The 25,159-nt window shown below is 35.6% G+C and overlaps 1 protein-coding gene across 1 annotated transcript in view; it reads right to left on the reverse strand.

Annotated features, from left to right (window-relative positions):
* SLC35D1 (solute carrier family 35 member D1) overlaps window positions 1-25,159 on the reverse strand; it is a 55,275-nt gene that overhangs the window by 19,691 nt on the left and 10,425 nt on the right. The window contains exons 8-11 of the mRNA XM_006919300.3: window positions 24,398-24,490; window positions 6,443-6,510; window positions 5,195-5,273; window positions 2,036-2,118 (exon numbers count right to left, since the gene is read on the reverse strand). Coding sequence (XP_006919362.1) covers window positions 2,036-2,118; window positions 5,195-5,273; window positions 6,443-6,510; window positions 24,398-24,490 — 323 coding nt within the window. The remainder of the gene's footprint in view (window positions 1-2,035; window positions 2,119-5,194; window positions 5,274-6,442; window positions 6,511-24,397; window positions 24,491-25,159) is intronic.

Below are 25,159 nucleotides of genomic sequence, written 5' to 3' on the forward strand. Positions count from 1 at the left end.
TATTTATTTGAAGGGGACAAAAAAACCAAGGCATCTCTGAGTCAGGTCTCTGTTGTGTCATAATGATTCTTTATTCCAGATATTTAGAAATGAATGAAACTCAGGCTACATCCAAAGTCAGAACTGGTTTACCATGTTGCTCCTTTAAATCTTGGATCTTCTCACAAATATTAATGAAAGAAACAGTTCTATACGATGCAATCCTTAGGTATATGTGTATATACTCACCCTTCCACAAACTCCTACCCCAACAAATAACAAATGATTTTTCCTCTAAAAGATAAACAACAATAGTGGCAAACAGATATCAAAGGGGTAACAATGAATTATTAACCTATTAATAATATTAGTGTTAAATTCTCATATTGATCCATAAGGAAAGTAGAGTATTTATATTTGAAGAAATAAAAGCTCAGAGAAGTTATATAATTTGCTGCACATTAAAAAGATGATACTAATACCATATTCTAATAGAGAGCTATGTTTCCAAAGTGATTTTTCACCAATCCATATAGAATTCATCAAGCAAATATTTATTAAGCAACTACTGGGCATTCTAGGAGCCTTGGAAACTTGAATGATCAATATAGACAAAGATGCCTACCCTTATGGAAATTATATTCTAGCAGAGGAGATAGAAAATAGGGAATAAATATAAATAAGAAAATTATATGGTATATTAGAGAGAGATAAGTTCTGGAAAAGATAAATAAAAAAGCAGAATAAGAGGGTTTGGAGTATCAGAAATGAAAAAGGAGGCTCCAATTTTAAATAAGGTAGTCAGGGAAAACTTCCTTGAAAAGGTAACAGTTGAGCAAAAATATATAGGTGTAAAGGACTTAGCCATGCAAATATTTGGCAGTTAGTGTTCCAGGCAGAGGAAACGTCCTATCCCAAGGCCCTACAGTGAGATTCTGCCCAGAATTCTAAAGGAATGGCAAGGAGGTCTGTGTGGATGGGGTGGGTGAGAGAGAAGAGAAGCAAGAGCTGAAACTGGAGAGGTAAAGAGGAGATAGATCTTGTAGGGCTTTGTCAGGACTTTGGGACATGGACAGACATAGGGTAGGAGTGCAGGGTAAAAATAAGAGTGATGTGTTCTGACACTTTTCACAAGGAACACAATGTCTACTCAGATGAGAATTGCCTAGGGATGATAGGGTGAGAATGAACCAAACCAAGGACAAGTATAGAAGACAAGGCAGCAGCAAGGGATGTTGGTAGCTTAGATTATGATGGAAGCAGTGCAGATGGTGAGAAGTGGTCCTTTTATGGCTATATTCTGAAGGGAGAGCCAAGAGAATTTGCTAACACATTGGATGTTGTGTATACGATTGAAGAGTCGAGATGACTCCAAGGTTTCTGAACTGAAAGTCTAGAGGGTTGGAGTCTCCATCAACTGAGATGCAAGGCTTTGGCTGGAACGGACTTTGGAGGAAATGAAAGGAGTTTAGTTTTGGACATGTCAGCTAGAGATGTCAGGTGGGCTGTTAGACATACAAGTCTGAGTTCAGGACAGCAATCTACCCAAACACAAATTTGAGAATTTTTAAGCATATAAATAGTATTTAAAACCACGAGATTCAAAATTCTTGAGCTGAAAAAGATCTTTCATACAAGTCACCCTCATCATCAACGGAGATAAATAAAGTCTAAAGAAATACAGTGATATGTTCAAGGTCAAACATACATAAAGCATTTCTAACAGAGCTGATACTCTAACCTTGAATTTTCTTGAGAACACTGTACTACCATCTAGCAAAATAAATAAAGGACTGTTCTTTGAAGGCTAAGTAAAAGAAGTTCAATTTCCAGAAAAGATTCCCCAAATATTGTGCATAAAAAATAAAACCATTTTCTCCCTCTTTCTTAAAAAGCATTACCTAAAGATATTAAATATACAGAACACTGCAGGTATTCCATAAATGTTTGTTTAATAAATAAACAAATTTGCCATTAAATAGCCCAACCTTACTGTGACACAGTTTGAGTATCTAAATCCCACTTGTCAAAGTGATATTTAAATATTTTTACTTACCTGATATTTAAGCCAATGAAGTTTGTCCATGTGAAAATATAATCTCCACCAAAGACCATTCCAATATAAGTTATTAATATATTCTACAAAAAAGGCAATACACTGTTACACAGGTTTAACTGAGCTTTTTCAATATTCATATTAACTCATCTATGCTATGACCCAAATACCTATCCTTAAAATACAAAAACATATAAGCAGAAAACAACAAAGACCCATCAATTCTAAAATGAATGTAGCAAGAGCAAGGACACTAATAAGGAAACCATATCATTAACCTCTCCCCATTCGATCTCTCCAGAAACTAAATGCTTTCACCAAGCTTGAAAAATACTAACAAGATTTATCAAACTTTCTCTGCCCTGTGGTCTGGGCTGACATTATAAATCTAAGTAGAGAAACACTGCTGTTACTAGGGGTAGAAAACACTAAGGTACATTCAGCAATCTTAGAAAAGAATGCTTTTTCTTCCCATTAAGATAACTGTTGACTTGTAAGGGGAGAGTAAAGAAGGAAATTCTGCTTATATGCAAGAATTTTTCTCTTTTTTGAAAAAGATAAAGGAGATGGTGGGGAGTTTACCAACATAAAGAGAGTTTTTAGAAGACTAGTCCCTGGTTTCTTAAAAAAAACACCTGGGAGGTCATCTAAAAGTAGCATATCTAAAATCACCTCTCCTAACACTTCCTTAAACTCCCAGGGGTAAACATCTCACGCTTATCTGGCTCCTCTTTAATTATCCTCAGACTGCAAAGGTGAAATTCAATCTTCCAAAGTCTAAACTATTATTCAGTTCTTCCCTCTCTTTTAAAACTTCCATAAACGGTAAAAGTCACAAATATTTTTATTTTTAGTACCTGGGCTTTCCTAGATCAGGCCTATGAAGCAGCAAGTAAAGTGCCCTAGTGTTTCAAAACTGTATTTATAATCAGTACCGTTTGAGCATTCAGTATTATGTCACCCTCTTTCAAGCCTAAAGATAGAACAAGTTACCTTAGAGCAGATCTTTTTATTATTTGAGTGGAAAAGATAAAAGGAAATAACATGTCACAGTAGGCAACTTCGGAAAATGTGTAATAGAACCTCTCTTGGAAAACAGATCAAGGAGAAGATAGATAAATCTATATAAATCACCCAAAGAACTTCAGAAAGGGAAAAGATAGAGAACCCAATCCTTATTGCATAAAACCAATCAGAAGTTAGAAAAATGTAAATATACGTTAGGGCATTCTAACCAAGGTTTGCTGTCAGGAAAAGATACCAATGCCCCCAAAGCAGAACTAACCAGGAAGCACAGAAGAGTGTCTGCTGGTACCTCAAAACTAAGCCTGCAATTCTCGAACATTAGTATTTTGAAAATCATCTGGAAACCTTGTTAAAAATGATAATTTTCAGGCTCTACTTTAGAGATTATGATTCAGTATATTTGAGGTGGGCCTAGGAATTTCCATTTTTAACTAGTTATCCTAAATAATTCTCCCATCATACTTAAAAGAAATAAGGAATGCTGACCCAAGGGTTTGTAGGGTTAGGATCCTCAAGCACAGAAAGATGATTAAAGCCTCTTTTGGAACAATGACTGAGTTAAAAGGGTTTTAACTGGGAGGCTAATGAAAGAAGCTCCACTGTGGTCTGTGGGACTCTGAAACAGCAAGGGCATCAGCGTACTCCCATCTGTTGGAAGGTATAAGACAATCTTCAACAGCGATTCCACATAGCAGTGAGAAGCAAAGTGACTGCTAACTAATCAGACAACCCAGTTTTTTCCCTCCTTCTAGAAGTAAAACTGATTTCTTTGGACTAAATCCATAGGGTTCTATAGGGAGGAGGAAATATCAAAAGAAAAGTACTGGACTTTATATTAATGAGAGCATGACTTTATTTGTACCCCATGCTGATAATGATAAAGTACACTAAGAAATTCTAAGCAAGTAGATTTAGTTAATAAAATTAAACATAGGCTTTCCTGTACCATCCTTCTTCTTGGCTAAAAACACGGTACAAACTGCCCTGTCTCTCATGTTCTTGCTATTCTTTTTCTGAAGATGCAAGCCATCCACTTTGCTCTTAAAGCGTTTACTTTACAAAAATGAAACAAAGCTGAGAGCTAATTTGGGGGCTAAATTTGTCTCAGCCAGCCCAGACCTTAAAGGCTTGTCTAGATTAACTATCTCTTGCTCTCATGGGAATTCACACAACTGACTTGTTATTAGCTTAATTTAAAATTCTATTCACACTAAACACTCCAATGTCATGATCTAAAGTCACAGACTTTCTGAAGTTTTAACTCAAATCTAGTTCTAACATAACGTCAGGTGGACACCTGTCCATGGGAAACATAGCAGAGCAGTAAAAACTTTACCTCTGTAAACCCTTCTCTCACTACTGATAAACAGAGGATCATAAAGAAGTCCCAAGGGCAACTGCACTCTTCCCTAAATGATCTAAAACTCTACCTCTTTCTGTTTTACCTTTTTTTTAAAGAAAGCAAGCCTACCTTGCTAATTCATTTGGAATTCAGGCATGCTATGGCCTCCTGGATCTTAAAGCACTAGAATCACAAAATCGGATGAAAGAGGACTCAGGCTTCAAGCCACTAACTTTAGTTCAATATTCAAGGCAGCTTGACTCTCCTGGCTGAAGACAGATGAGACTCCTTCAAATAAAATGGATCAGGGGGAAATGACATCACTGGAAATGTTAGACACAGCTTTTAAAAGTGGGCCATTTATGGTTTGGCTCACTCATAGGAAAACTCCCTTGATTAGCTTCTGGCAGGCATCCTCGCCCTGCAAAACAGCCAGAACTCGGTGAGGCAGAGAACAGAACAGTTCTCATTAAGGGTTTAAGGGACAGGCCTCTCACTACTGAGCTAGTCATCTGCCCTGTCAGAAATAGGCCTAGTCCTTCTTCCTCTACTCTAACATATTTTCCTTTTCCTATATTCCTCACAGCTAAGTTGCCTGAAACTAGAGGTTATGCCCTCCCCAAGTTCTTAAAGACTATTTCAGAAACCATCACCACAATTTGTCAAACTATCAAAAAAATATTCAAGGAAATAAGGATTATGGGGCTGAAGGCCATAACCAGACTTATTTTAGAGGAATAGCTTTCAAATAAAGCAGGTACCCAAAAGATAACAGAGTTTTCTCAACTCACCTTAATACACCCAACTATTGTAGTTGTAAGAGCAGAATTATACTGAGTGCAGAGTACTGTGGCATACATCAAGATAAACCTGGAATGAAGAAGAAAGAGGTCTCTTATAAGATGTAGTTGCTTACTTTTATAATAATCTCTAGCCAAGAGAAACAATCAATGTTAGCCATTCTAGCACATTCTACTCAATAACTGACTGACCTTCCCTACCTCACCGCTGCTTGTCCTGCAGCTTCAGATTTTTAAAAATTTCAGTAAAAAGAACCACATGTCCACTTACTGACGAGGCGTTTTCCCCAGCTACCTTTACCAAAACCCTGATACCATCATTCATAATGAGTACTCTCTTTAGATCATATTCCTACTAATTCACCTAATCTAGACAGAAAGGTCTGTGCTCATAAAAACCCTGGCTCAGGTGTGAACTTCCCATTAGGACAACATGATCTTTGAACCAGGGTGAAGATAAGAGGGATTCTTAAGGATGGAAGGAAAACAAATCAGAACTACTTTAATAGGGGACACAGGTTCACTTAACAACTAAGTGGCAGCAGTTGGAGCTCCCAGATTTACAATGAGGCTTCCGAGTACTAAGTGCTCAGTACTAAGGCAGCATATCAATTTTATTTTGAAGCACCCACTCACTCTGCACCGAGCCTATGCCAGATCCAGTCATAAATATGAACTGAACTGACTGAAGACAAAATACATTAGGAAATATGGAGGTGAAGAGAAAAGGCTCATTTGCCGACACCCTCTAGCCTTCTACATATACTCTTCTAAGAGGAAGACAACCTAGTTAGGAGTCAAACAGTTCCAAATTCAAGGGCTGCCACCACTATCTACAAATTGTGAAAACTTAGACAATTTACTTGAGTTCTGAATCTGCTTTCTCATAGGTAAAAGGACAACAATATCTGCCAAATGGTCAACATAGAAATAAAATAAAATAATGCACAAAATAAAATGGTGAAAAATAATGCCAAAATATAATGATGCTTATCATGTACTAGATTATTGGATAAAATTAGTTTGTTTTTTTTCCATCCTTCTAAGCATGACTTTGGGCTCAGTTTAGTTGCCCTCAGGGCACATTCCTAAGGGCTACTGAACTACCTGAATCTGAAGATTTAACTATCCTAAGTTGATACACTAAAGAGACAGAATGGGAATGAGGAATGAGACAAAAGGACCCTAGAGCACATTTTGCTAGGAAAACTATCTGCTAACAAGACAGCAAAGGCTTACCCCATCACACAAGAGAGAGTGAACTGCAGAAGAAAGAGGGTGTCAGCCCAACCTTCAAAATCCACTGCCTGTAATATATGAGAAAGCACTGAATGTTAGAGCAGGTCTTCAAAGTCAGTTGTCCCACTTGTTAATCAAAATCCTGTGTGCTTGTTCCCACGATGCATACACATACATACATTTCCCTGCATCACTCCAAGGATAGAGAGTGACATTCAAGAATTTCATATATATGGAGTTAAACCAATAAGCAGTTTCAGGTTTTCTCCTTTCCAAAATGTAACGTGAGGGAGATTTTGTACTTTTCTCTGTTGGTAAAAAGAAACTGGTATCTGCTTGAAGGCACATGCCACATCCAGCAAACCTCAGCAGTTCTCCCAGATGGCTAGTGGTAAAGGCTTTCTCAAACATTAAAACATATCTCCTCACTGTAACATGTGAAAGCTCAATATAGCCTTAATTATACAAATTCAGCTGAGGTCAGTCCAGGAAAAATTAGTATTTTAAAATAGCTGATTATAAAAGCAAGGTTTTTGTTGTTTTGTTTTTTAAATCAAAAGCAAAGGAATGAAGAAACATGAATGGATGCACTGATTATCTCATCTCTTATCCAAGAGAGAGGGTTTCTTTCTCAAGTACATTATTTCTCTTGCAATACGAGTTTGATAAGCAAATCCAAGAAACATTTCACTTGCTATCTCTGACAACCTGTCCAGCTTCAACTCTTGCCATTTCAACATAAATCTCACAGCTCCAGGGCTCCAACAATACTAGACTCCTGGTGGCTTATAAGACATAACATGCAGTTTCACACCCACATGCCTTTGCCTGGAATGCCCTTCCCCTCAACACTTATCTGACTCCTGTTCACCCATCACACTAGAGGTCAAGCAGCTCCTCTGTGAGGTTTTCCCTGATCAAGAACTCCTTCCTTCGTACCTCAGCAAATATACTTCTCTATAGGGCTCTTATTTCTGAACTACAAAAATCTTTCTACACTATGTCTATAGACTGTGAGCTCCCTAGAAAAAGGATACATATCACATTTATCTAATCATATTCCTAACACAGCACTTGACAGGCAGCAGACTTTCAGTTTACGGTCATTTCTTTGTTGAGGTATAATATATCAAAAATAAAATTCATCAATTTTAAGTGTATAATTCAATGAGTCTTGACAAATGTATATAGTCATGTAACCACCATTACAATCATGATAAAGAAATTTTGGCCTAGAACCACAAACCTTCTAGAAGAAAACATAGGAGAAAAGCTCCATGACACTGGTCTTGACAACACTTTTGATATGATACCAAAAGCACGAACAACAAAAGTAAAAATAAATAAGAATGAATACGTCAGACTAAACAGCTTCTGCACAATAAAAGAAACTATAAACAAAATGAAAAGGCAACCTATTAAATGGGGAAAAAATATCTGCAAACCATATATCTGAAAAGGGATTAACATCCAAAATCTATAAAAAACGTAGAAAAGCAAAACACGAACCCAATTAAAAAAATGGACAAAGGAACTAAATAGACATTTTTCCAAAAAAGACATACAAATGGACAACAGGTACATGAAAAGGTGCTCAACATCATTAATCATCAGGGAAATGCAAATCAAAAGCACAATGAGATATCACCTCACGCTTGTTAGAATGGCTACTATTAAAAAGACAAGAGATAACAAGAGCTGGCAAGGGTATAGCCATGATGGAAAACAGTATTGAGGTTCCTCAAAAAATTAAAAATAGTACTACCATATGATTCAGGAATTCTACTTCTGGCATGTATCCAAAGGAAATAAAATCAGGGTCTCAAAATGATATCTGCGAGTGCAGATAGGAAGAGACTAAAATGGTGGCTGCCAAGGCTGGGGGGTAGGAGTGGAACAATGTTGATGAAGGTCAAAGGGTACAAACTTCTAGTTATAAGATAAATAAGTTCTGGGGATCTAATGTACAGCATGGTAGTACAGTTAACAATACCGTATTGTCTACTTGAAAGCTGGTAACAGAGTAGATCTTAAATGTTCACAACACAAAAAAGAAATGGCAATTATGTGAAGTGATGGAAGTATTAACTAATGCTACTATAGTAATCATTCTGCAATATTTAATTGTGTCAAATCGATAGGTTTTACACCTTAAACTTACACAATGTTATATGTCAATTACATCTCAGTAAAGCTGGAAAAAAATATTAAGCACCTTAGAAAGTTCCCACCTGCCCCTTTACAGTCAATGCTCTCTCCCCATTTACAGCTCCTGTCTACCGTCGATCTACTTTATGTTACCAGAGTTTAGCTGTTCAATAATTTCATATAAATAGGATTGTACAGTATATACTTTTTTTTCTGTTCTCTAAATCTGTTTATTCCAGTGCCAATGTTATACTTTTTTTTTTTAAACATTTTATTTTTTAAAAATTTTCCCCCTCCTCCCTCTCCCAGTATATTCTCTTTTATGTCTGGCTTCTTTCAAAGCTGTACTGAACCTCTAAATACAAGTTTCTCTGTGAACATGTTTTTATTTCTCTTGTGTAAATAGAAAATGGGATAGCTGGCTCTTTTAGTAAATATGTCTTTAACTTTATAAGAAACTTAAACTGTTTTCCAAAGTAACTATACTATTTTGTACTCCCACTAGCATTGTATGAGTTCTCATTGTCCTACATTCTCACCAACACTTGGAACAGTTTGAGACAACTCTAGTAAGTAAGTAATATTTCATTGTAATTTTAATTTGTATTTCTCTAATGACTACTGAGGTTGAGCACCTTTTAATGTGCTTATGTGCCATCAGTATTGCTTCTTTGGTGACTGTCTAAATATTTTCCAAATATTACTTACATTGTCTTATTACTGAGTTGTAAGAGCATTTTTTTTTTTTTAATATATTCTGGCTACAAGTCCTTAATCAAATATATATGATTATGTAAATATTTTCTCCCAGTCTGTGGCTTGCCTTTTCATTTTCTTAACAGCATTTCTTAAAAACATAGTTAATTTCGATAGTCTAACTTATCAATTGTTATTTTATAATTCTTGCTTTTATGACTTTTCTATGAAACCTGGGTCTAACCCAAAGTCAAAGGTTTTTCTCCTATGTTTTCTTCTAGTTTTATAGCTTTAGCTCTATCCTTAGGTCTATGGTCCTTTTTGTATTAATTTGCAAGGGCTGCTATAACAAAGTACCACAAACCGAATGGCTTAAACAACAGAAATTTACTGTCTTATAGTTCTAGATGCTAGAAGACCCAGATCAAGGTGCCAGCAGGGCTGGTTCCTTCCAAACACTGAGAGACTCTGTTACATGCCTCCCCTCTAGCTTCTGGTGATTTACTGGCAATCTTTGGTGTTCCTTAGTTTTTATAGGCATCGCTCTGATGTCTGCTTTCATGTTCTCACGGCATTCCCGCTATGTGACTGCCTGTGTCCAAATTTTCCCTTTTATAAGTACATCATTGATACTGGATTAGGGGCCCACCCTACTCCAGTATGACTTCATCTTAACTAATTATATCCACAATGACCCTATTTCCAAACAAGGTCACATTCTGAGGTACTGGAGGTAGGACTTCAGCATATGAACAGGGGGTGGGGGATCACAATGCAACTCATAACATTTTTCAAGTTTATTTTTGTGAATTTTTTTAGGTAAGGATCAAGGTTAATTTATTTTGCATATAGACGTCAAATTGTTCCAGTACCATTTGTTAGATTATCCTTTCCTCATTGATTTATTTTGGTACCTTAGATAAAAAAAAAACTGACCACATGCTCTATTTCTATTTCTTAATTCTCTGTTCTGTTCCATTGGTCTATATCTACCCTTAATCCAATACCATACTGTCTTTATTACTGTAGCTTTATAAGAATTCTTCAAATCAAGTAGGATAAGTCCCCCACACTGTTCTTTTTCAAAATTGATTTGACTGTCCTAAGTCCTCTGCAACTCCATATAAATTTTAATATCAGCTTATCAATTTCTACAAAAAAAAATCCTTCTATGGGATTGGGACCGTGTTGAATCTACAGATCAATTTGGGAAGAATTGACAAATTAACAGTATCAGTCTTTCAATTCATAAATATTCATAAATATAATTTATTTAGGTGTTTTAAAGTTCTCAGTATTATTTTGTAGTTTCAGTGTACAGATACTGACATATTTTGTTAAATTTTTCCGAGTATTTCATAATTTTGAAGCTATTATGGATGCTATTATTTAGTTTCCAAGTGTTCATTGCTGGTGTACTGGAAGTACAGTTGATTTTTATATATTGACTTTTTATCTTACAACTTTGCCAAATTGATTAGTTCTAATTACTCTTTTTCAGAGTCTTTAGGATTTTCTACATATATAATCATGTTTTTTATAGACATTTTTACTTCTTCCCTTCTAATCTGTATGACTTTAATCTCTTATTCTTACCTTATTGCACTGATGAGGTTCTCTAGTATAAAATTGAATTGAACATTACATGAGGGCAGACATCCCCACCTTATTCCCAATCCTAGTAAAAAGGTATTCAGTCTTTCAACATTATGTAGGTTACCAATACATTTTTTTGGTAGATGTCCTTTATTAGGTTGAGAAAGTTTCCTTCTATTCCTAGTTTACTGAGAATTTTAAACTCAAGTGAGTGTCAAATTTTGTCAAATATGTATTCTCTATTGACATGGTTCTTCTATTTTACTCTTACTAATATGATGAATTGCACTGACTGATTTTAAAACATTAAAAAAAACTTAATTCCTGGGATAAACACAACTTGATCATGATATACTGTCCTTTTAATATTGCTGAATTTTGGAGGGGACTATAGGTTTTTTTTCCTCCTCTTTTAATTTTGTCAGCTATTGGTAGAGAGTATGCTGGCCTCATAAAAATCAATTGGAAAATGTTCTTTTCTATACTCTGGAAGAATTTATGTAGAATTGGCATCATTTCATCTTTAAATATTTTGTAGAGTTCTCCAGTGAAGTTATCGAGGCCTGGAGTTTTCTTTTTGGGAAGGTTCTTAACTACCAATTTAAAATAGGACTAAATAACTCTATTAACTAGGACGTTAATTACTTTAATTAAACAGAGATATTTACTTATTTAATAGGGCCATTCATGTCATCTTTTTTTTTTTTTTTTTGAGTGAGATTATGTAGTCTGTCTTTTTTAAGAATTTGTCCATTTCAACTCAGTTTTTGAATTTATGGCATAATGTTGTTCATAATATTCCCTTATTATCCTTTCGATATGTGCAGGCACTGTAATGATGTGTCCCTTTCATTCCTGACATTGGTAATTTGTGGACTCTCACTTTTTGTCCTGATCAATTGGCCATGGTTTAGCAATTTTATTGATTTTTTTTTTTTCCAAAGAACCAGCTTTTAGTATCATTGATTTCTGCTCTTCTCTTATCCTCTTGATGTTTACTTTGGGTATAATTCGCTCCTATTTTTCTAATTTCTTAAGGGAGAGGCTCAGGTCATTGATTTTAGATCTTCCTTCTCTTCTAAAAATTGCATTTGGTTAAGCTATGGATTTCTCTCTAAGCACTACTTTAGCTGTATGTATCCCACAAATTTTGCTATGTTGTGTTTTGGTCTTCATTCAGTTAGAAATATTTTGTAATTTTACTTGTGATTTTTTGGGGCCCTTGTCTTAAAGGTGTTTATTTCCAAATATTTGGGGATTTTCCATATATCTTTATGTTATTAACTTCCAGTTTAATTCTGTTCTGATCAGGAGACATACTTTGTATGATTTCACAATTCTTTTAAACTATTAAAACTTGTTTTATGGTCCAGAATATAGTTATTTTGGTAAATGTTCCATGTGTAGTTGAAAAGAATGTGCATTTTTTTGTTGAGTGGACTGTTCTATAAATGTCAATTAGGTCAAGATGGTTGATGGTGTTGTTCAAGTCTTCTGTATCCTTAATGACTTTCAGTTTTGTTGTTTTATCAATTACTAAAAGAGGAATATTAAAATTTCCAACTATAATTGCAGATTGGTCTATTTATCCTTTCTGTCCTACCAGTTTTTGCTTCATATATATATTTTTTATTTATTTAAATTAGTTTCAAGTATACAGTACATTGGTTAGATATCTATATAGTTCATAAAACGATCCCCCCAATTGCTCCCTCCCTCCCCTGGCCCTGCACCTAGGCATCATATTAATACTAACTGCCTTCCCTCTGCCATGCTCCCCATTCCCGTGACCAACTATCAACTACTAATTTGTACTTCATTAACCTTTCACCTCATTTTCCCAGCCCCCCAACTCTCCTCCTCCTCTGTCCATCACCAAATTGTCCACTATATTTGTGAGCAGCTTCATTTATTTTTAAGCTGTCTCATCAGGTACACACATATTCAGGATTGTTATTTCTACTTGATATATTGACCCTCTAAGCATTATGAAATGTCCTTCTTTATGGTATAGCTTCCTTTATGTTTATTCTACATAAGGTTTGTTGAGCTCCTTTTATGTGTAGGTTTAGTTTTCATCAAATTAAAAAATAATTCATCTATTAATTCTTCAAAACTTTTTTCTGTCCCCTCTATCGTTTTTTTGGGATTATAGTTACACACGTTAGACCTCTTAATATTATTCCACATGTCAATAAGAATCTGTTCATTTGTTTTCCAGTCTTTTTTTTCTCCATGTGTTTCATGTTGGATAGTTTCTATTGCTATTTAATTCACTGATCGTTTCTTCTGTACTGCCTAATCTGCTGTTTAATATCTTGTTTTATTTTTCAATTCAGGTTATAATATTTTGCATCCCTAAAAGTTCTATTTGGAGTTTTTTACATCTTTCTCTTTTCACCCTTTCTCTTTCAACCATCCTTCACTGCCTATTGTCTAATGTCTGAAAAACATTTTTCATAAATGTTTGGTTTTCTAGTAGGTTTAAGGCAGGAAGGTAAATCAGGTCCTTGTTATTCTATCATGACTAGAAGCAAAAGACCACATTCAATTACTGATTTGAATTATAAACCTATTTCAGATGATACTTCCACTAGGAAGCTTTGCACAAAAAACTTATGTTTCACATTAGTCCCTTTTCTGCCAAACTGTCTAGAACATTAAGTGCTACTTTTATCACTGACATTGCATATACATGACTATGTATGTGTATGACTATCTGTGCATGACTATCCAGACACTGTGAATGCCTTGATGGTTTATGTTTGTACTCACAGTGCTTAACAAAACAAAGTAATCAGCAAACAGCAGATGCTCAATAACTCTTTTGGATAAATGAAGAATAAAAAGAATTCATGCATAGTCTTCTACTACACTCTTTCATACCTATAAATACTACCTCCTCTCTGATGAAAAGCCATTAAAGCATAATAAAACACAAGTCTAGGGCTCAGGAGAATGGCCTCTACCAATAAGACTAGAAATTCCATGATAGCAGGGACTACGTCATATGTCATTTCTGCATAGCTCCAAGCATTGACAGTGTTAGGCACTAATACTAGTTGAGGTGGATTAAACATCAATGATCTGTGGCTCAGCATCATTTGCTACAGTCAGATGAGTTGAGCTTTGCTTTTTTTTTTTTAATATACCCACATACCTTTTACCTGCTATCAAATAGATTTCAAGTTTTGTATTAAATCTATATAATTTTAAATTTTCTTATAATGGTAAAAGATCATTTTACCAACAAACGACTCATCAGTTTTTGCACTCAGTTTATTTATTTTTATTTGAAGAAGACACAACACAGCAAATCATCAAGTGGACACTGGAAGTATCTTTGGGAGGGTTATAGTACCTTGCAGGAAAAGTCATTGAACCTAAGAATATAGTGCACCAGGATTCAGAGCTCAATATCTTGTGCCACCTAACCACTGCTTCATTACACCAAACAGCTTCTGTGAAGGTTAAACTGGATTCATATTAAGGATTCTTTCAGTTCTATCATGAGTGTTAAATTAGCTTGATAAGAGAGACTTTATTTTACCCAAGCAGAATCACATAAAAGAAATCTTAGGCCTAAGAACTTTCCTCAACTCTAAATTATCCTCCTTTTCCGGATAAACTACTCTTTTACCCCAAAGTCATTAAGAGAATAAGCCGGTGTGTTGGACCATGATGATTCCCTGAACCTTAGTTTCTCTCTCTCTATATATATATAAAAAAGAGAAATAATATATATATATATATATATAAAAGAGAAATAATAAGTCCTATCTTGCCAAGTTGTTATCAGAATTAAAACAATATGGATATAATGCCTGACATGAAGGAGGTCCAGTTCAATAAACAATGTCAATTATTATATATAAACATTACTTTTAATTTCTTTTTATCAGTGACCTATGACTGGAAAGTAATCAGTTATTTGGCAAAGGCCTCAAACAAATTTCTCCATACACCAGAGTCCCTTTCCTCCTTTAGCTTTAAATATCTCCTTTAATCTAAATATACAATATGACATCTACTAAATCCTAACCACGTGCCAGACCCCATGGTAGGCTTTGAGGCGCTCTGCTGAAGATGGTTTAGTCAGGTTTGCTGATAATGAAGGAATAAACTGTGGTAATTAAGAAGTACTTCATTATATTTGTAGAGTGCTTTATAGTTTAAAAAGTGCTTCTGCAAACATGCCCCATGTGATTGCCACAACAACCCTGTGAGGTAGAAAAACCAAGCCTTATTTATTATCCCCAAAAGACAGTGAGTGACTTACTTTAGGTAACACAGCTAATACGTATGGACTTGAGTCCATATACTCCAAGCCCAAGGTTCACTACACTGAGCATTACATTTTATCCAGAAAAATGCCCCAAATATATACTGCACAGTCCCCTTTGGGAACATAACAACTCTACCTGTAGAATATTAAAATAAATCTCATGAATATGATTCCATTTATATAAAATTCAAAAATAGAAAAATAATTCTCATGGGATTTTTCTTTTCCCTAAATAGTCAGCCTGCCTCTGGAGGAAGCCAGTCTATGACACAAGCAGGCTACTTCTGCATTCCTCTGCTTTGCCACAGGAATGGATCTTTGGCTGCAACAGAACAAGCAGCAGCCAGCCATTTGAAAGTATAGCTGTAGGATAAATACGACCCTAACAGTACAACAAAGAGGTAGCATAAAAAACAGTAAAAGCTACTGTTTATTAAGTGCTTATTATGTTCCAGACTCAGAAATGTTAAGTATCTTTCACAAAATTATCCAGCTAATGAATGCCTGTTCAGCTCCACAGTCTGTCATCTTTCTAGCTGTACTACTGAGGAAAACCAAAGGCAAGGCAGTATGTTTTAAATTTTTTCTCCTAGATGGCTCCACATGATTGTTGTAATTGGATCACTGAGTCAAAAAGTAGGGTTCTAATTCTAATTCTGCCATTAATTTTCTGTGAGGCCATGAGAGTCATTTAGCCTCTCTAAGCCTCTACCTATATTACAAATATAGAAAAGAGTCTACTCCATCTGCCTCAAATGAGAAAATCAAATGAGAAAATGAAATAAAGACACTTTAAATGTATATAAAATTTACATACAGAAGAGATTATTATTCATTTAAACTTTCAACACTGTCCTCTCTCAGTAATAGATCTGCAAGTGAATTTTTCTTCTCCCTAAACAGAAGGTACAGTGAACACGTACTTTACTAATGAGGCGGGGGAAAGCACTTAAAACAAAACTTCTGACTCTAGAGAAAGCTGATAAAGAGTTCATTGTGAAAAAAATATCCTGCTTGGTCACTCTGTGTGACATAGAACTAGATGGGCTCTGTCAGAAGGTCTGCAATCTTCGATCCTGGCTGAGTGGCATCTGTGCTTACTAACTGAACATACAAAGATGCTTTCTTATGCTTTCCTTCTTTTTCAAATGAAGTCTCTGGTTCTATAGGTGCTGGTGGTGTAATGTACCACAGGCCAATACACACCACAGGCATGAAAAGAATGTAGCATAACCAATGGGCAAATGGGTTATATGGACTTCCTAAAACTAGGCATTTGGTTTGAATGAGACTTTTATTTAAATAAAAATATTTGAAAAAAAAATTTAATGGAAAAAAATGTGTTTTTTTGGTTGCTTTGGTTAAGGAAATTGAGAGAAAGGCAGTATCTAAGTAAGATTAGGCACTAATATTACATAATCAATAACATAATGAAATTAGTTCAGGGATACAGTCAGATATGTCATATGTACCAGCTCTAACTGACTGATTGTGGCTGTCTGGACCATTGTCTTGGTGAGTAGTCTGAACTATGTCTGGGCTTAGCAATAAGGTACTGCGACTATTTGGCAATATCTGCAATGTGCAGGTGATAACATTGGTACCAATTCACCACCCCTCATTAAGTGAGAAGCATGGAATAATTTCAGTGTGCACTTAAGTCTTAGATGCAACTATTCTCACTCCCAGGAAAATCTGCTGAGCAGATTTTATCTATTTACTTAAGATTTGAAATAAAATCCAAATCATGACTGAGACTTTTTTTTTACATGTTTTAATACTTCCCTACTTAGTACAAAGTCTAAAAATAAACAAACCACTTTGTCTTTGGACAGCATGGTAAAGAAAAAAGTTAATGAATGATACAATTGTATTCTAAAAATTATTCTCCCAAAAGACCATGTAGAAAAAAACCTGAATCCTTATCCTAGAAAGTAAACTGCTAGGAAACTTGCTAAGGCAGTAGATAATGTCAGTGGTACAAAGGTCTGCATGCTCCCCTCCCTACCATGGGAAAGTCAGACAAGTTCATGGAGCCAGTGTGGCTCCTAGCTCAGACAAGGATTTGGAACCCAGATATCTTCACTACCTCTGCTAATCAGGCTCTGCCGCCTATGGAAAACTTATGCATCATGGCAAAACTACATACTGCAGCTTACCAACACGTCATTTACTCTTATTTCAAAAAGGCATACCCTCAATGGTGAGAATAGCTAAGGACATCACTCTGTCAGTCAAACAATATACAGGCAAAAAGAAAGATCTCATTATTCATAAATAAAGGATAACTGATCAAACTTTCTTGTTTTACATATGGGAATATCAAGGCCCAGAAAGCAGAAAGGACCTGTCTCCATGTGGAAAGAATAATTCAGTGTTTGAGAATTGGTCTGTTTGGTCCACAGAGTGTCCCAGAAAAGATGAGTAACTCTGGACAGGCTAAACCAACAGCCTAAAAATTATTCATTATTTACTCAGCAATGCTTAGCAAGAAACACCTCCAGGTAGATAATTTGTGCAACTTTTCCCATAAACTCATCTCGTCATGTAATTTAACCAATGATATAATGAAGACATTATACAATGTAGCAGTGCCTACAGTACTGTCCTTGTGAGATCTACAGCAAGGGATCTGTTCTTCCATCCCTATATGAGAACACCTAGCAGGGTGTGCGGTCAGAAAGCCAGGCTCCAATTCCTGGGACTCTGTGAATCACTGGCTTTGTGCTGCAGACATTCCCTTTTGGAGGCAGCAACTAACAAGTTTACACACAGTCTGTCCTAACTGACACTTTGGAAAGTCTTTAGTCAGATGACACTTACACAGCCTTTATCTATCTTTTATTAAGAGTAACCTGGCTTTTGCACGATAGTTTTTTTTTTAAGGGAGAATCTTTTAAAGTTAGAAAACATACTGAAATATTTTTGTTCCTTGGTTTGTTCCTTGGTTTCTGATAAGCACACACACATCAAGAACCTTAAATAAACTTTTTAAAAAAAAAAATCACACACGTTTGGTTTCTCAGAATGCTTTGTCAATGACTTCCATAAAGTGCTCACTCGGATGAGTTGTCCAGTTGGATCTTCCCTTTCAATTCCTAAGGTAATTTAGTTTTTTCTTCCTTGGCTTTCAATTCTTGCTTAAAGGCTGTGTCAGCCCCATCAACAGCTCTGTATAACTCCTGCCTCCCTGGAAGCTGACCTTTCATAGCCCTCTTATTAGATTTCTGTCCTAAAAGAGGATGTTTTCTCTCCTCTGCCTACTAAGGTTAACAGTGAGATTTGGAGAAAAGTAATTTGGATCTGATTTTACTTCAATTTGCATTCTGGGTCAAGGGTCTACAAGTCTGAAAAATGAGAACAAATTAATTTGTCCGACCTCCCCCAGTTATTTTAAAATTTAAGATTCATCACAGGATGGTCATTATTTATAGAAAAAGTTTATCTTCTTATCATTCCTTTTATAAAATATGATTTAAAATACATTCACATGGCTCTACAATCGAAGAAATATAAAAAAAGTGAAAAGTCTCCCTCCCATTCCTGTTACCCTTGTAGCAGTTCAAAACAAGTCAGCCAAAGATGTGCCTCTATGGTATGTGGATTACTGTGACCTAAAGGCAATAGGGACCCTGCAGACTCAAGAGAAAGTATGGCCCCCACCCCGACTTAATCACCTGGAAGAATTTTAATTAAGGGCCCAGCCCATAATAAGAGATTATCAGAGACCACCTTTTTGATCTATCTATATGGCAGGGCAAACTACTGATTGCTAAACATCTGTTCTTATCATCCTGCAATGACCTTCCTCCCCTCTAAAGCCCAAGGCACCTTATTTCATCCTTATCTCAGAATGTCCTATGTACTCCATTTTAACTTTCCTCATTCTAACTTTCCTCATTTTAACTGTCAGTCCCTGAACCTCTCATGTATGTAGGGTTCCCGTATGAACATGTAATTAAATTTGGTTATTTTCTCTTGTTAATCTCTCAGGTAGATTTAATTATTAGACCAGCCAAAAAAACCTTGAAAGGTAGAAGAAACTTTCATTGTCCCCCACACCCACTTTTCTCTTCCTCCCTCCCTCACATACACAAACACATACACACACACACACACACACACACACACACACAGGTGGTTATTTTATTAGTTTCATGCATATTCTTCTAGTTTCTTTACTTAAATATTAGTGAATAAAATGTAAATGTATATATATATATCCTAATTATTTCCTCTTTATTTTATTCAAAAGGTAGCATATCATACACACTGTTCTATACTGTGCTTTTTCATTTAACAATTTATCTTGGAGATCTTTATATTCAATATACAGAGAGCTTCCATGGAAACAGATCTGGGTCAGGAAAGCCAGGAACCCAACGGATGAGAGTTTACCAGCACTGGTTATCAGGAGTCTAGGAGCAGCTGGGCTCATGCCAGCTGTCAAAACAGCAGCCTCATCTCTACACTGGCATGCCTTCTACTCCTCAGAAACTCTGCCTCAGCCCCAGAAAGAGCCCAACCTAGAAAACCAGCCAACTCATTGATTCAACCTACTCAGTTTACACATGACAAAGCAAAGTAGGAGAACAGAAGGGATTTCTTCAGACAATGGCCAGGGAAAGAATTAAAGGTTGCTATACCACTGTCTCAAGTCGCAAACTTTTAGGGACGTCACTATCTGCAGAACAAATTTCAAATTCCTAAATCTACCACTGGTCTCAGCTTAGAATTAAGCAGGGTATGGGGTAGTGGGAAGAGCAAAAGCACTAATCGTAGAATCAGGAAATCTGGGTTCTAGTCTTGAGCCCTTTTTGCGTCCCAGTTTCTTTATTTGTGAAATAAGAGGCCTGAACCAGATGCTTTTTAAGGTTTCTCCTAAAGTCTCCAAAGTCTTTGACTTCTCCCTTCTAACCATACTGAAGGGTCTGGTTCTTACAGTTTTGCCTGTGCTCATGCTATCACCTAGTTCCACCTAGAATGTACTTTTCGTCTCTCTTCCTCCACATCTTTCAAGGCACACCTTGACTTTTCATGGAATTTACTTACTCAGGAAATGCTTCTTGTGAATAAACTAAGTACTCCCATATCAGCTCACAGAACCTTCTCTTCTCTTGACCTGGATTATTCCTTCCAAAGAGCTGCAAAACTTTGTCTTTCATTCCTGTTGAGTTCCTGCTCAAATGAAAACTATAAAGATGCTTTCCCTAACCATCTTATCCAAAAAAGCATTTCTCCAGTCATTCTCCTCTTTGTTTTATTTTTCTTTGCAGCTGTTATACAATTATGTTTAGTCTACCTCACCCCATCGGAATGTAAGTTCTTTTAAAGTAGCAACATGTCTTTTTTTTTTCCAACTTAGAACAGCACCTGACACATAATAAGCACTCAATAAATATTCAGTGAATGAGAGAAATATGAGTATTTGTAAACAAGTAACTGTCAAGCCAAGTTTCAGAGACTCCACTTCTAAAACTACCCTGAAGCATTTCTCACATTCAAATAGCTTGTTCTGTAATAAAGCCCTGTGTGAGTCCCAAACAGGGGGAAAATATAAGTCAGGGAGGAAGCAAATGGCTTTAGGAGTTAGATGTGGTCAGGCAAACAGCAAGGGATCTATCTGGAGTCAGAAAGGTTCCAGTTCTAAACTCTTCCACAGTGCAACCTTAAGCATGTCTTAACCTCTATAAATCAGATAACAAGCTACCTCAAAGGTATACAATAAGTATCAGGGAAAATAATTTATGTGGGGAGCAGGTTGTCAGGTACAAGGCATCATACTCTATAGGTAAAGTATTACCAAAGGCCAGAGGTAGGCCTGAATTGTTAATATAGGAAAAGCTTTACTTAAATATAAACCATCACACTCAAAAAGTATCCATTATTAAAAAAAAAAAATGCATACACATATGTCTGTTCACTTACAGGGATACATATTTTGGAGAAAAAGCACAAGTCTAAAAGACACACTGCAAATGAACCTGGCTTACCAGAAAACTCTTACCTGAAATTCTGTCACATATACTACACCCTGTAATGTGAACTCTTTTTGCCAGGACTTTAAATGGTCCACTGACCATTTTCCAATGGAGTAAATAAACTGCAACCTCTTGTAAAATACTATGAGCCTCCTGGACATGTTACACTGTCTATGGCTTCTACCCACTGTTTCCATGCTGGTTAATGAAAGCAAACCACTCAACTGACCACCTCTCTAAGTTATATCTCAACAACATCTAGAACAGGTTAGCATTACTTGTTGCACTTGGTGGATAAGAAAACCAAGGCCAATCTCCTCTGAAAAGCCAATCTTGATATTCGAATCACAAAAATTTCTTTCTAACCTAAATACTTATAATACTGAATGATGGGCATGCACTTTGGTGTCAGATCTTACACCATCTCTATAGCATAAAAAATGTCTTCCTTTGTGGCAAGGATTATGTCATATTTCTCATTATTCCCAAGAGACCTTGGCACAGGGCTTTCTTAGCACAAGGAAGACGCTTAGAAATACCAACCAAAATGAACTTAAAATTGTAGTGACTTATCTCATAAGCACACAAGGAATTTAAGAATAAACAGAGTCAAACTCAGAATTGACACTTCCTATAAGTTTCAAACTAAATTCATAACCTACCAAAACAACACTGATTATTCATATTACTTACATTTTAATTTCATGTGCAAGAAAAGCTCCATGAGGTATTCCATCCCTAATAAGGAGACAGATTTGATCCACTTCCATTTCATACCCCGCAATGCACCAAAAACATTACTCCCACAAAACCTATAATAGTTTATTGCTCTGATGCTGACAGGTCTGCTCCTCAAGATGACTGTATGGTCCTTAAAGGCAAAAATACTATCTAATCAATCTTCTATTAATTTAAGAGTTAAATCCTAACTCTATTACCTACTGACAGAGTGACGTTGGGCTATTCAGTGAGCCTAATACACAACAGCACTTAGTAACTATTTGAGAATGTTAGATGGTGGACATGTTAAGGAGAGACTGATAAGAGCACGATAATTATAAGACTGCCAGCCAGGGTGTCCATATATACCCCAATAAATATGCTATAAGAATCATATTAATTAGTAATAAAAGAAAGAGTGAATAAACATATGAAGCCCAAAATACTGATGGGATCTGATTACAATGAGTTCAGCTTTCATAATTAGTTTATCATCCCAACTTGAAAGTATTTAGACAAAGTCTGTCATTCTTAAAAATATCATTCTTTCAAAATAAACCTTTCTTGACCTTTGCTTGGCATTTTCATTAAAAAAAAAAAAAGATTACTCAAATTTCACTTATCTGCTTTTTAAAGGAAGAATCAGAGGAAAATCTGAATCTCAGCCTAGTATAGGTGGCAAAGTAATTTTTCCATAGTGAGTAAACATTCCTAATTATACTGAAGCATTTCAAATTGAATGTGTTACTGAACTTTGAAATATGCATGAATTATGCTACCACCTGGCAGATAACTTCTAGTCAATTAATGATCACTCCGTAATGAAGAAATTTCTCCTTTGGTTCAATTTTTTTCAAGTAGCTACTAGTCAAAGTTTCAAGTTAATAAAAAGTTCATCTTTGTCAAGTCGGTAGAATAACCTAACCACATTAATTCTTCCAATTTTATCATGTACTGATTGGCCTCCAGACTTAGAGTCACCTCTGCTGCCTGGTTATTTTATATTACATTCTTGCCCTAAAGCTAAAGAGCAAAGGGGTGCTTCTGCCAGAGTCTGCTAGGAGGAGGCAGAACACTGTGGAAAGACCTTCGCCTTTGGAGGCAGGTGTGGGTTTAAATCCTATTACCTACTGACAGAGTGACATTGGGCTAGTTACTTAGTCTCTCTGAATGTCTACTTCCACATTGGCAAAACAGAAATAATTCAAACTTTCTAGAGCTGTTATGGGGACTACATTACATACATAAGGTAACTAGCACATAATCAGGACTCAATAAATGTTAGTTTCTCTTCTCACTTTTTTCACAGCCACAAAACACTTATTCAACACTCTTTACTAGTAAGAATAGCTCCGTTTTCTATTTTGATGTCATTTTAGGCCTGCTGGCAGCAAGGTCATAGTTCATTAAAACATTTACACAAGTTCAGGATGATCTATTGCCAATTTTTTAAAAGAAAGTTCTTGATTTAAAAAAAAAAAATAGCTTTATAAACAGTCAATCTTCTCCTACCTTTGATTTAAGAGCAACTTTTTAATAGACTAACTACTTCTAAAAACCTTTTTTTATTTCGGCTTCTACTAATTTGTGGGAATTGTCACTGTTATTAGAATAAATACCCAATACATGAATCATTATGAAAAAACCTTGGTACAGGAATCCTTGGCAGAATCCTAGATTTAAGGGGTCAAATATGTTGTGACAGAAAGAAATCTAACTATGGGAGGTAAACACGCAGTGTAAATATACATATGCCTTACTGTTAAAGTGTACAGCTGAAACTTACTGGATTTCATTAACCAATGTCACCATAAAAAATAAATTAATTAAAAAAATAATAATTCTAGATTTTTATTTACGTAGTTTGCAAATTTTGTGAATTCAAACAAAATGGTATCGATTCTTCGCCTATGAATATGGGCTTGTTACAGAGGAAAATTCTCTCTGGATTTATTTTGCTACTCTATTCTGGATTAATTTAGATAGACATTTGCAGAAAAACAGTAAACTATTATTTTAGTTGCTATTTATATGGTTAAATCTTTACATAGTGCTAAATTACCTCCTGAGGGGAAAAAAAAAACAGCTTGGTAAGATTTAAGCCAGGATGACAACCATATACCAAAAGAGAGAGCTTCTAAAGATGCCTAGGATTTTAAGTTGGAAGAATTCGACTATTTCAAGATTTTTTGTTTCTCAAGGATAATTTACTGTTATTCCTATTTTGTAGTTTAGTAGAAATGTGAAAATCCTCTTGCTCTATCCTTCTGGCACATAAGAGAAAAACACTAGTTGGCATACACTATTTTTATGTCAACAGCCAAAGCTATTTTGAGCTATTTTAGTACTATCCAATACTTACATAAGAAAAAAAGGTTAGCATGACATTAGCAAGTTAATAAGTAAATTCTCAGTTTCTGGTAACTTAAATAAGCACATTACTTAACAACCTCACAGTCTATCTTTTGGTTATAAATAATAATGTAATTCAAAAACATAAGGCATTAAACCATATTTAGAAAGTCCTACCTTTTGTGCATCTCCTGTAAAATACGCAATGGCCAGGGTGGGTAGAATCATGAACAGTGCATTGTAATAGAGCAGGCCATATTTTCCCAGCTCCTAGAATAGTAAATAATTGAGTGTTTCTTTGGTTCTAGCAGATATATACACAATCCTATGCAAAGTACCACCCCCATTACCTGCACACACTCACATATACACCTCCCCTACAATATGCACAGCAAATTAGCCAAGTCAGAAGTTTCCAAATATAAAGAAATAACCTGAGATTTCAAAAGAAAATGCATAAGTTTTTAAATTTACTTGAAATTCTTTGAGTGCTTAAAATCAGAGAAATACAAATGACATCAACTGGTTGCCTCAAAATAGTATACAGGGAAGAGGTTTTTTAGAACACATAAACATATCTCTATAGAAACACATCCCTGAAACCCTTCCTTTTCCAGAAATGAATCAAAAGTCATCAAGTTGATCCTGGGCTTTACAGAACCATATGAGTGCCATTTAAGAAAGATGGATGGACAGATCCGAAAACACAGACTCGCAACTAGACCAACACAGACAGCATAACTTCCCAGTGAAGTAGTTATGAAAAGGAGTTGTGAAGTATATTGAAAATTAAGTTTATTATATCTACAAATCCCAAAACAATAGTATGACCTGTTGCAATCTCAGCTACTGGGGAACAATGAAAGTACACATCTTCAAACACAGGAAGCCTATGAGAACTCTGGGTCCACCTTTGACTTATACAACTTCTGAGACATT

The sequence above is a fragment of the Pteropus alecto genome, unplaced genomic scaffold, assembly GCF_000325575.1.
Source record: "Pteropus alecto unplaced genomic scaffold, ASM32557v1 scaffold25, whole genome shotgun sequence".
Classification (NCBI taxonomy): domain Eukaryota; kingdom Metazoa; phylum Chordata; class Mammalia; order Chiroptera; family Pteropodidae; genus Pteropus; species Pteropus alecto.